The sequence below is a fragment of the Siphateles boraxobius genome, unplaced genomic scaffold (assembly GCF_051911475.1).
Source record: "Siphateles boraxobius isolate OS27281-9 unplaced genomic scaffold, OSU_SipBor_1 7, whole genome shotgun sequence".
NCBI classification, from domain to species: Eukaryota; Metazoa; Chordata; class Actinopteri; order Cypriniformes; family Leuciscidae; genus Siphateles; species Siphateles boraxobius.
In genome coordinates, this window is record NW_027509197.1 from 39,580,071 (window position 1) to 39,593,940 (window position 13,870).

The window sequence follows — 13,870 nt, forward strand, 5'->3', positions numbered from 1 at the left end:
TGCGTTCCAGTCCAAAATTGACATGCCCTTCACTCGCTAACTTCCCTCCGTCTCGTTCACTCGGATGTGCGTCATTGCTTACGTTGCACGAGTGCCCACTTCTGGCGGAAACTGCAATGGGCTGAACTGGAACGTCCTAAGCCCTTGATCACTTGGAATCAGCTATGGAGTTGATTTATTATTTACATTTTTTTTCCCTTTTAGAATTTGTTTAATGCAGCATCCAAATGTATATAGGTGTGTTTGGGTTGTTTTATATAAAAAAAATCTAATTAATATATCATAGAGTTGTTTGTGGTGATGGTGATTAGACGAGATCTGCAGTGACGTCACAATCGTGTTGCATTGTGGTATATGGAGCTGCCTGAAGTGTACATATGAAGTAGACTCACTCCCTCGGTCAAAATCGAGGGAACGAGGGTCTGTCCCAATAAACTTCCCTCGTCCACTTCGCGAAGTGGAACGCACTTCAAAATGGCGGCAGGGATTCCCCCCAAGGGAAGTGCTTAGGGAAGTTCGCAAGTGCATGTCTAAATGTGCATTGGTGGAAAAGAGATAAATGACGCTCTTCAGCGAGCGCTTAAACAGATACACACGTGACGGGAGTGTTTGAAATCAGAGGAATGGAAAGAGACTTAGTCGGTACTTTTGACAACCATAATAATGCATAATATATATATATATATATACATATGTTATAAAATTTGGATTTCATAGATTCATTTCTTAATCAAACAAAATCAATGTTTGACACCGTTACTCGACCCAGTTGATTTTTACCCGCATCTGGCGGGTGTTAATTTGAAATCCTGGTTACACCCCTGATGTGTGTGTTGGGCAGCACCATGGATCTCGCCAGAACCTGCGTCGGGACGCCGTACTATCTGTCTCCAGAGATCTGCGAAAACAGACCGTACAACAACAAGACGTAGGTACAGCACATGTGTGTTCATCTTCATCTGCTGTTCTGTGTGTGATTGGTCATCCTGAACTCATGTGTCCTGCAGGGACATCTGGTCTCTGGGCTGTGTCCTCTACGAGCTCTGCACACTGAGACACCCAGTGAGTACATCCGTGTGGATTTAGAAATGATGCTGTTGTTTAATTCACAGGACCAGACACCAGTTATTTTGCCAAGAGATCTCTTCTTTAATAGATCATAATATGAAGACATAGGAGAGAGTGACAATGGACCAAACAAAGGTCTTCATTCCAGCTTCTCTGTTCTTCTCTGTTTTATATGTTACTAACCAAAAAAACGACATTACCAGAGGAACATATGGTTTCTATTTAACATGTAATGAATCCCATCACTGTGCTTCATGTCCTAATGTCTCTCTCACACACATTTATTCAAGAACACTATGATTCACAAAATACAATGATTAAAAATAAACAAAAATACAGATACTTAATACAACTGATCATGAATTTATATAAAAATGTATAATAATACTGAAAATAATATTAAATTATGAAATTTTAGTCTTCAATCATTTTTATAGTTAGCTGATGATTTGTTATGTCCTTTAAACTCTTACACGTAAATTTTTATTATGCTACTTCAAAATATTCATCATATAAAGCGCTTGTGTGTCTTCAGAAGGCTTGGATTAACCTGGTGCTCTTCGGTCAAAATTTGACTTTTTATTTTTTATTTTATTTTTTTTATTCATCGGAATGGTATGAAACTTGGTAAAGATTTAGGCACTTGCTGTGTGAAAAACAAAAACAAAACAAAAAACATGAGCATGATTCGAACAGGTTAAATGGTCCTGAAAAAATTGCCACACATTGAATTTTATCTAGTGGAAGAGTTTGGTACTGCGGCCAAACAAAATCATAATGAAAGCTAATTTTTTTGATATATCAACCTCAAATTTTTACACAACTTGTTTGAATTTATAGTTTTAGAGTAAAACGTGTTTTTGAAAATATATATTTCATATAAGAATTGAAAATAGTATTTTTGCACATTTTTCATAACAATAAACGTAAAATTCTGTAACTTTTTTTTAAGTTCACTTTTTAAAACTTATTTCACTTCAGCAATAATCTGCCAAGTGTCATCTTTGAAAAGAGACCAAATTTCAGTCTGTGCTTTAAAGCATTCAAGATTTACGACAGTTTAAGTTGGAAATAAAATGTTCAGGTCTATGCTCAAAAAGTGAATAAATGGATTATAAATACATACATTTAATTTAGTAAATATAATTTAGTACTATACAATCCCCTAAAAATACAACATATTAAATAAAACACATTATCAAACTAAAATATTGTACATTCATTTCATTGAAATAAAAAAATAATTTCGGTCATTTTTGACCGACAAGTTTGGCAGATTCTCAATTGAGTTTGAGTGAACGTGTGAAAATAATGTTACAGTGCAAAGTGTATTTATAGTCTAAAACAGTCAAATCAAAAAACATTTTAATATAAAATATAATTTTCTTCTGGTTTTGGTGTGAAATATTATCATGAAATTGTTGTACACATATCCTGCTGCTCACCAGGGCTATTATAGTTAACTAAAACCATTAAAAAACACACATTTTTGTTACTAAAAATAAAATAAATATTAATTGAAACAAAATAAAATATAATTTTTTTTAGTTTTATTTAATATTTTAGTTATTTTCCCAGGAAACATGGTTTAATTTTAATTTAGTTTAGCTTGATGTACTTAAATAACAAAAAAAAACTAAATAGACATGTTTTTTAATTACACAACTACTAAATAGACATGTTTTTTAACTACCAAAAACCTTAAACTTTACTCAAATTAAAATTAACATTAACATTAAAATGAAAAATATACAAATAAAACTGCTTAAAAATAGTAATAAAAACTAGAATGGTAACATAATAAGGTTCATTAGTTAATATTAGTTAACTACCTTAGTTTTAACATGAACTAAGAATGAACAATACTTCTTCAGCATTTATTAATCTTAGTTAATATTAATTTCAACATTTACTAATACATTATTAAAATCAAATGTTGTATTAACATTAGTTAATGCGCTGTGAATTAACATGAACAAACAACGAACGGCTGTATTTATATTAACAAAGATGAATATTATAGTAACAAATGTATTGCTCATTGTTAGTTCATGTTAGTTTATACATTAATGTTAACTAATGAACCTTATTGAAAAGTGTTACGACTATAAGTATCTCAATAGTAGACGCATGTACTCAGATAGTGATGTTTGGATGAGCCTTAATGATCTAAAATCATTTGGTTTTAGAATTTGTCATGGCATACAGTCCTGTGTGTGTGTGTGTGTGTGTGTGTGTGTGTGTGTGTGTGTGTGTGTGTGTGTGTGTGTGTGTGTGTGTGTGTGTGTGTGTGTGTCCCACAGTTTGAGGGAAGTAATTTAAAGCAGCTGGTGTTGAGGATCTGTAGGGGGCGCTATAGTCCAGTGTCTCAGCGATACACTGATGAACTTCGACTTCTGCTGAACCAGCTGTTCAAGATCAGTCCTCGAGACCGGCCCTCAGTGAACACACTCCTCAGGAGACCTTTACTGCAGGCTCAGATCAGCAAACACCTCGACACACAGGTACGACGTCACCTGACCCTTTACGCAAACTCTGAATCAACATCCACTCTGTGACTCTAAACTGTTCTATGGACTCATTACACTTTCTGTAAAGCCGCTTTGAAATGATGTGTATTGTGAAAAGTGCAATACAAATTAAAGGTGCAATGTGTAAAAATGTTGAGTATCTATTAACAGAAATGCAATATGACATCCATAACTATGTGTTCAGTGGTGTATAAAGAACTTGCTTAATAAACCCTAATGTTTTTATTACCTTAGAATGAGGCATATATATCTACATAGGCGCGGGAATCCCCTTCTATGAAGGTCGACATATTGTGACGTCATGTTTCTACCGTAGCCGACAGCGAACACACAGCGTTACAGAGCGCGTTTCCTCACTACCTTGAAAGAGAAGCCGCAGAAAGCTAGAAGCTAGCCATAAACACCGTGAGTAGTGACGTTTCCCTTGTCAGTGGTGTAAAATATGTAGTTGGATTGTTTCATGTAACTTAATTCTTCTCCCTCGCTGTGTTATGGCTTTGCTATGTGGGGATAAATGTGCTGGTTACGTTCGTGAGACAGCTGATTAATACTCTTGTCATTGACCGTAAAACAGTTACAGGAATCACCAACCCGTCGATCTTGGAAGCATTTTAAGTCGATCGAGTTTCCAAAATCAGAGAAAAAAAGCCTATTGTGTGTAGTAAATGGTGTCTAGGGGATGCGGAGGCGCGCGCGCTGTTACAATCACGCTATTTTTGCCGCACGCAGCTTTCGGCTCATGCGGACGCGTCCAGTATAAACAAGGCTTAACGCTTTAACCAGCTCAGCCACAGTAACAGCTCATATTAGCCAGCTAAACTTTTACTACCCTGTTAGAAAAAATATATAGTTGCATAGTTTCATGTGGTTCTTCTCTCTCGCTGTATTATGGGTTTGCTATGTGGGGGGAAATGTGCTGGTTACGTTCGTGAGACAATCACTAATTACTATTATTATATTACGTATTAAGACCCTTGATCCTCACCTGACTATGGCTTTGTAAACTTTATCCATGATGTGGTTTATAATGGACTGTGGTACAGAAACTTGGTTTACTCTGGCTATTCTCTGCCGTCTCAGACGACGATGTTTGTCCCGTTTTAGCCACCGTAGCTTCTTCGAAAGGGAGGGGTGAGCGGTGGGCTGAGCCCTAAGTGTAAACTCGCAACCGAACCGCTAGATGTCGCTAAAAGTCACACACTGCACCTTTAACGTGAATTGAATTGGATTGAATTTACTAAAGCTAAAAACACTTGAACTAGACACTAGGGTTGGATGATCCAGCTACAAATATAAACATCTTAATTTTTATCTTCCTTTATGACAACATTCAATATATGAGAGGAAGCATCAATCAGTCACTGTAAAGTATGTAAAGTTTAAAGAAGTAAAATACAGTAAAATCTGGGTCAAATAATCAAGGCATGTTTTGAATTCAAGGAAGAATCTTATTTAATCATTTATATGCATCAATATTTAATGTTTTTTTTCATTAGTCATTTTAATTAATCATATGTACTTTAATAAAATCAATAAAATAAATTTCAATAAAATGTATTTCCATTTATATTCACCAATATATTCACACAATATCCTATTTATATTACTCATTTCAATTAATCATTAAACATTTCATATTTAATCATTTTTTCATGAATCATTTTAATCAATCATTACATATTTCATATTTAATCATTTTCATGTGTCATTTTTTTCATTAATCATTAAATATTTCATGTTTAATAATTTTTTTTTAAATATATTTTTATAAATTTATATAATTTTCATTTACATGCACCAATATAGCAATGCATGAACTGCAATATTGACCTACAGATTTACTAAAACTTTTTAAAATATGAAAGGTGATATAAATCTGCACTTTCTTTTCCATTTCATGTCAGTTGCTGGAGGATGAATTTAGTCACACAGTTCTTCACGGACACACACCAGCGGCACCTAAAGCCACAAACAACACAGGTGTGTGTGAGTGTGAGTGTGTGTGTGTGTGTGTGTTTGTGTGTGGTTGAGAGAAGGAGAGAGAGAGAGAGAGAGAGAGAGTGTGTGTGTGTGTGTGTTTGTGTGTGTGTGTGTGTATGCGTGTGTGTGTGTGTGTATGCGTGTGTGTGTGCATGCGTGTGTGTGCGCATGCGTGTGTCTGCATGCATGCGTGCTTGTGTGTGTGGGCTACAACATACAGTAAATGAAGCAGAATGTGTTATGGTGTACTGAAGTGTATCGTGTGAAAGTTTCCTGATTTATCTGGAATTCTATGGCATTCCTAAAGATCCGGTGGGATATAAACCCGTCCTGAGACCTCCTGTCCTCAAACAACCACAGAGACCCGAGCAGAGACGCAGCACAGCCAAACCACAAGTGAGTTTTCTTATAAAGACATTGACGTTGTTTGATCTTTGAGCCACACATTACTAGCGCTGTGAGTCATGTGACGGCACCTTAAAGGGAACCTATTGTACCCATTTATATAGCCTTGAGTTTTTTTAAGCTCTACTAAAATAGGTTTTTTATAATTCAATATTAAAAAATCACATTATTTTCCTCATATTCTCCATTGTTGCAGCTCCTCTCTTCCCAGTCTGTCAGTAGCTCTGTTTAGTTCCTGTCTCTATGAAGCCCCTCCTTCTGAAAAGCACACACTCTGATTGGTCGGCTGGATCAGTGTGTTGTGATCGGTCGAGCGCTTCGAGTGTGTTTGGGAAATGTCCCGCCCCTTACCATAACAGCCAGTTTAACACACTACTAACTAACTCAACCAGGCCCCGCCCCTTTATTCTGCGTGTGAATTATTTAAATGAGGAATATTGTTTGTTCCCGGAAGAAACTCAAGATTACAATGGAGGCGTTTCAGGAGTTCAGAAACACTGATATAGAGAATAACTCCCGCTGGAGGGACTTTTTCATGCTCAAACAGAAACATTACACACTAAAAACAGATGAACATGCAGAAAAGCAGACCAGGAGCCCTTTAACATAAATGATAGGCTATTAGATGAGATGAAAATACATACATGCACACTCTCATAGTCTAATGAAGATATACTGAATTAATAAAATAAATGTTTTTGTCTCTCTCCTCCATCTCTCAGCAAATAAAGCCTCGATTTCCAGCTGTGTTTGAAAACCCGATTGCGTTTAAACCTGGTGTTGATCATGAGCGCCGGTGGAACGGGCCGGTCGAGCGTCAGGAACGCCAGGAACTTGTGGAGGATCATCATGACACACACTCACTGGAGCCCTACAAACTGTGAGACACTCAAAACCAAATCCTCTTTACTGAAGCTCTTAGGTCGTGTGTCCACCAAAGCGATTTTTGTCAGCTGAAAACGCCTAGCTGTGGCGCTCTAAAACGCTTTTTTGGCGGGAAATTCTAAAACGCTTAACGTGAAAAAGGCTTAACGTGGCTTACTGTACTAAGACAGTGATATTAAAAGACCAAACTCAGTAAACATCATATTAATAAGCTATACTATGTACAAAAAATCAGATGAGTCCAGAATATGAACGCAATGCGTTTAATTATACGTTAAGCATTTTCACGTTAAGCCTTTTAGAATGTCGCGTTTTGGCACCGCAGCATTTTTTTTCAGTTGAGAAACTTTGCTTGTTATGATGCGGAATATCCGCGAAAGTGTTACTAGTATCTCATTTCACACAAATTTTGTTTCTGTGTTGATTCTATATTAAAATGTCGATACAATGTAACATATTTTCTCTGGCTCTTGTGTTTTTATTATTATTTTGTTGCGTTATCATGCTTGTTGTTGTCGTCTGTTGACGTTGAACAAGCAGAATGTGGCGGTTGGTCGGTGTGATATTAGTCCCGCCCCTCCTCTACTGTGATTGGACGGTTGAGTAAAAAGTGACAGTGATGAGCGCTGCGTTTTACCCCAAAGTTGAACATTCTTCAACTCTCGCCGACCAGTAAAAACCGCCGGGCGTTCAGCGCTTCAGCATGAAAAAAAAACGCTCAGCGCCTCGTTACGCTTTTGGCGTTTAAAAAACGCGGCGCTCCGATTGACAACAATTGGAAAAATACGCCAGCTGCGTGAAAAAACGCTTTGGTGGACACTAGGCTTGGGCGGTATCCAAATTTTGATACCTTCAAACCTCCTCCCTATTTTACCGGGGTATACGGTATTACCGTGAATAATTAAAAATTATGACATAAGGCTCAGACAGCGTCACCAAACTGTTGGCTTGTGCCTACACCGTTCAGAAACTGAATACCAGATCGGGCAAAAAAAAAAAAAAAATCAAGGCCAACCCGTGCACGTTGATTCTGATCCCGGCTGACGGCATTAAATGTAATAATGCCTAAGGCTCGTAGGCCTATTTAGACTCGACTATTTTTAATACGTGGGCCGTTATAATATGGTGGCGCCAAATAATTTTTTAACCCATGTGCTGAGGGGGTGGTAGATATAAATGCTATTTATAAATGAGCAAAAATGGGACAATTAATAATATTTAATTATTTTAATTATGACAATTGTATTCATTTTATTAATTACTTTAAATTAAATTAACAAGCAACAAGCAAGAAGTGCATTTGTAAATCCGGTGACACGCGTCCATTGATTTTTATTAATACAACTTTTCTGTCAGTGCTGCAAAGATTAAGTTGACGATCGACATCTCCTAGTGAACGCGCATATAGAGAAATGCAAATCATGGATTACATAATCAGAAGGTATAGGCTAGCTTTTTTCTTTTCGTTTTGAATTGTTTCGTTTAAAGAAATTGTCGATTGATATCTCCGTAGTGAACGCGCCTATAGAGAGAAATGCACATCCTGGATTAATCAGAGAGTATGCTGCCTATATTTCTTTTCCTTTTGAATTGTTTCGTTTAGAGAAATTGACAAATCGCCATCTCCATAGTGAACGATAGAGAGAAATGCACATCATGGATTACATAATCAGAGAGTAGGCTAGCCTATTTCTTTTCGTTTTGAATAGTTTCGTTTAATTTGATGATCGCCATTTCCGTATAGAACGCGCATAGAGAGAAATGCACATCATGGATTAAATAATCGTCGAGTGGCCTATTTCTTTTCGTTTTGAATTGTTTCGTTTAATGACATTTCAAGCTTTATTTAGATATCTGTCATGTCTGTGAGACATACACTGAGTTTCGGTTAATCTATGATGAGATTTCAATGCAAGTGACCGCGGCGCGCCAGCCCACGATCATGTCATGATTATGTTGTCTGCTATATTTGATTCTTATTTATTATTTGTTGATAAAAAAATTATTAAAATTAAGATACAATTTATACAAAACGAAATTCACTTTAAAGAAAGGCCTTTTACAAAATGATACTTAATTAAGTGGTCAATGTCTGACTCCCGATGCATCCCATCTTACTCGTGCTGTTCAGTTTTCATTATCAACGTAAAAAAAAAATTACATTATAATATTTTAACAAATATAAACTAATGCGCTTATTTAATGAACTCGGGGCAAAATGCACCCTCGCAGCAGTGAGTGGGTGGTTGTTTCGGAGATGTGACATTAGGTTAGAGGTGTTTCCATCTCTCGCGGTCACCTTTTTTATTGCAACATTTACAAATTGCCTCGTCAGTATTTACCGCCTCTCCCTTCTCTCTCTCTCTCTCTCTCTTTCTCCTCCACACTGTCACTTGATGACAACTACATAAGCATTTTTAGGCATTGAATAAATTATATTTGTATATTATATATAAGTGCCGGTAATGACGGTATTGAAACTGATACCGTTGCTATTTTAAGACCCCGCAGTATACGATATTACCGAAATACCGCCCAACCCTAGTGGACACACGGCCTTATCGATTAATCTGTGACCTTACTCTAAATAAAAGAAACTTATGTTTTTATATTCTCTGAAACAACATCATCAATCCCTCTGTTCATTAACCACCGCTTCTGATTTACTGTTGAAATCATTTGATTCCTGGAGTTCCACACTCTTCCATCACTGGAAGCTTTTATATGAATGTGGGCTAATATTGATCGTGTGTGTGTGTGTGTTTTCAGTGTCGCTAGGGCGAGAGACGAGTATCTACAGAGGAGACATGAAGCACGTCAGTACAAACTCAGAGCTCAGAAACAACTGGTGAGTGTCACACAACACAAGTTCTCATTCATTTCAGACAAACCATTGCTTTTTCATGCACTGGTCAGTATTTTGTATGGAAGCTTGTTTCCACTACATAATGAAAAATAAAAAAGGTAATTGCGACTTTTTATCTCACAATTCAGATTTTTTTCTCACAATTGTTATAAAGTCAGATTTGCGTGTTATAAAGTTGCAATTGCAATAAATAAAGTCAGATTTGCGAGATGTAAACTCGCAATTGTGAGATAAAAAGTCGCAATTATCTTTTAAAATGTTTTATTCTGTGGCTTAAACAAGCTTCCATAATTTTGCTTTCATAACATCTATGTGTGTTGTAATTTACAGCTGTATTTATCTTATATTCATGTATTTCAGTAATATTGAACAGATCTGATGTAGAGTGAAATCATTGATCATTTCTGGTGTTCAGGGTCTCAGACCGTCCACAGCAGATGCTGAAGGCTGTCAGCCGCCCAACGCACAAGAGCATCATGGGAGAAAACCGTCTCAGAGCGGCAAACTGCAGGGACAGGAGGTCACTATCGTCACACTCCTATTCATGATCATTAGATAACGACACCTCAGTGTGCTGAAGGCGCGTGTGTGTGTGTTGCAGGAGTACCTGAAGCAGCTCCAGCGAATCAGAGAGCAGTATCATCATGATGTCAGAGAGATGAGAATGAGAGCAGAGGTCGAGGTACGTGTTATTGGTTCTGGACGTTGATGAATCAAACACGTGTGAGTGTTTGCCCATGATTTTTGCCATCCTAGGTATATATGACTTTCTTCATTCAGCCAAACACAATCAGAGTGTTACAACCCTGGCTCTAGGCCCACAAAGTTACTTGTGTTTGGCGTTTCAGATCGTTAAAATAGGGCCCATACTCTACCTCTTTGTGCAAAAGCTGGCGTTTAACAGGATTCACCCTTAATGGGTGCAGGATTCACCCTTAATGGGTGCAGGATTCACCCTTAATGGGGGCAGGGTTCACCCTTAATGGGGGCAGGGTTCCTACAAGGTGCTTAAAGTGCTTGAAAAACTTGAATTTGACTTTTTGAAATTGAAGTCCTGGAAAACCCTTGAAAACAGCCATGTTTTTGAAGAGGTACTTGAAAAGTGCTTGAATTATTAAAAATAGGGATGCACCGATACCGAGCTCATGTACTCGTAAAAATGCTCCGATACCAACAACCGATAGGCCCAGGCAGCGTGTGTACTGTAACACAGCTGTGGTGCGCGAGCTAATGAGAGAAATCTGATCAGTGGATTGAGCGCGCAGCGGCACAGACGCGCGAGCTGGTCGAGCACATCCCTTTAAACAGACATCAGTGGAAGGTTTGTAGTTCAGTCGGATGTCAATGGCAAAGAAAATAAAACGAGGCATGTAGCTTATTATTAACGTTAACTGACGAGAGAGAGCGCAGTTCTGTTGAATGCTCTTGATTGTTGATCGTTCACTCAGCGCGTGTTATTTGGATGAAAACTAAATCGTATATGTAGGCTAAGTAAAGTAAAACATGAACTGTTACATGATTTATGTATAACGAGTGATTCCCTATATTATTACTGGACGTTTGCAGTCAAGAAGTTCCATGAACGCAAACATCAGCGCGCGTCCCGCAAACCGGCGTCTCCGCGCGCGAATACTGAATTAAATTGTCTTTCACGTCTTGCGCTTGTACGGACGAATTCACACAAAATTATGTAAAAACGCCCATCTTGGCCAGTATCCTAGTAAACATAGTAAGTTATATCTCAAGTGAAGTAGCCATGTTCAAATGGGGTCTGTGCGTTCGGTCTTAAAGGGGCAGTTTAACAAACCCACTGCTGTTTTAATGTTAATCAAACAATGGACAAATAATTTACTCACTGCTCTTGACTAAATAGGCTACCCTTTTCAACTTTACAAAAAGATCCATCTATATTTAATTTATCCAGTAATTAATATGCAATTTTTTAACATTTGATTACTTTATTCAAATTTCTGTACCTGTTAGATCTACCCGAAAAACTCTAAAAACACTGTTTATTTCATTTGTAGCCTTTCTTTGTTCTATTGTATTTATTTGTAAGTTGATTATTCGTTCTTATTTAGTTGCTGACTGCTTACCTTAATAATTTTTAAAATTCACATTAATTAGGCTGGCAGTTTTTGTTGTAGTATCAAAATTGGATTAAATAATTGATATTTCACTGGTGTCTAAACATTTGTACCACTGACCCAATCCTAAGCACTGACCCTTCTCTAGTCTACATATGTGCTGTGCATTCAATGATAGATAAAATAGGATCAATAGAATGTACAGTAACAGAAGCTCATACAATGCATTTTAGCAGGCTTAATTAAGCATGAAAATAATTGAAAGAAATATATATTTGATGAACAAATTAAGCCAACTAATATGATTTATATTGTTTTGGTTTGTCTACTAATACATTTAAAAATTACAAATGCAGTGAAAATTCAGGGATCGGTTACGGTATCGGTATCTCGTTCTGCAAAAAGTGGTATCGGTGCATCCCTAATTCAAAATATTATGATTTTTTTTTTTGTTGGGAAAAAATACAATTGTTTCACACTAAATCAACGCTGCAGCCCATCTGAGATATAGAGCTATCTCTCATGTCATGGCTATGAGCATGATATTAAGTATATGATGAGTATATAATACAACTTTCATTCTTCAGGTCAGTCATATATATTAATGGGGGAAAAATCAGTTTCAATATCCTTTCAATGGTTAAGGGGATTTCCCATGGCTGACAGCGCTGGTCAATGGATTGACCTCTATGAAGTGAAACATCAGATACCATATATATTTAATTTGAGTAAAAAAAAAAAACAATAATAAAGATATTTGATTTGATAATCTTTATTAAAAAAATAAAGATAATGTTTGATAAGTGCGGATTGAAGTCCTTGAAATTCAAAAAAAGTAGTGCTTGAAAAGTCCTTGAAAGTCCTGGAATTTCATTTGACAGAGTCTGTACGAACCCTGTGGGTGTTGTTTAATAGGGTTACCTTGACCTACATCATCATCAATGTCATGCTCTAGCTCAATGGTTCCTATTGTGCTTAATCTGGACCTGAACCTCAGCTTGTTTGTCACCAAACTTTACCTCATGGGTTAAGACAAACTCAAGACTGAAGCTTGTTCTAAAGTCACTGCCTTCTGCTCATTCAAATACACAGACATTACATCAGGCAGACAGGTTTTAAATTCTTCAAGCAAAATGAGTCGTCTAAGGTGTTCCTTACTTAGATGTACACCACTAAGTGCAAACTCAACATAAGTGTCTTGAGCAAATTTGGTACTTCGAAAGCGCTGGCGGTAAGCTTCAGGAACCAGCTCATATGCCTTCAATAAAGCTGCGTTAACCTCATCATAATTAGCACTCTTCTCAAGGCTTAGAGCGGAATAAGCTTCCTGAGCTTTACCCAACAAGATACTTTGAAAAAGCAAAGTCCACATAGTTCTAGGTCACTTTGATGTGGTTGCCACCCGTTCAAAATCAGAAAAATATCTCTCAACTTCTTTCTCACAAAAATGAGGTACTAGTTTAATATGTCTACAACATGAAATCGAGAAACATCACCTTTATGAATATAAATTCAGAGATTTATACAGGAGAAAAAATAATTGGGGAGAAAAAAAACATGAACATTTGTGATGCATATGATAATAAAATCAGACGTGGAGATGCTGTAACGCTGCGAATGTGATGAACTGGTGTGTGTGATGATGTTCTCAGGACAGAGGAACAGACTTACTGAGGAAGAAGAAAGACACACACACACGTGGGAAAGAGCAGCAGGTATAAACACACACACAAAACACATGATGACCAGACACTAGTGGTCGACCGATATTGTTTTTTCGATAGGCGATATCTTAGAGAGCAGGGTGGCCGATCTTTGGCCATTTTTTTGCTATTTTTGTCCAGAAATAGTCAATATGTTGTCAAATGTTAAAAATAACAATTCCATTAAATTCCTGTGGTCAGAATTGTGTGGGAAAATGTGTTCATTTGTCTCTGTATGTTGTTTACTTCAAATGTTATGCCACTTTCTATATAATTTTTTGATTTTTCGGGTTCCGGTGGGGTGCACCGTTCAGTGTTAAAAATGAAGCCTGTGAGACATTATTT

General features: G+C 37.0%; 1 protein-coding gene across 1 annotated transcript in view; it reads left to right on the forward strand.

Annotated features, from left to right (window-relative positions):
* nek5 (NIMA related kinase 5) overlaps window positions 1–13,870 on the forward strand; it is a 37,505-nt gene that overhangs the window by 16,188 nt on the left and 7,447 nt on the right. Inside the window, exons 6-15 of the mRNA XM_077217179.1 lie at window positions 842–928; window positions 1,008–1,062; window positions 3,372–3,572; window positions 5,504–5,579; window positions 5,887–5,975; window positions 6,707–6,864; window positions 9,639–9,717; window positions 10,151–10,255; window positions 10,337–10,417; window positions 13,475–13,537. Of these exons, the coding sequence (XP_077073294.1) occupies window positions 842–928; window positions 1,008–1,062; window positions 3,372–3,572; window positions 5,504–5,579; window positions 5,887–5,975; window positions 6,707–6,864; window positions 9,639–9,717; window positions 10,151–10,255; window positions 10,337–10,417; window positions 13,475–13,537 (994 nt within the window). The remainder of the gene's footprint in view (window positions 1–841; window positions 929–1,007; window positions 1,063–3,371; window positions 3,573–5,503; window positions 5,580–5,886; window positions 5,976–6,706; window positions 6,865–9,638; window positions 9,718–10,150; window positions 10,256–10,336; window positions 10,418–13,474; window positions 13,538–13,870) is intronic.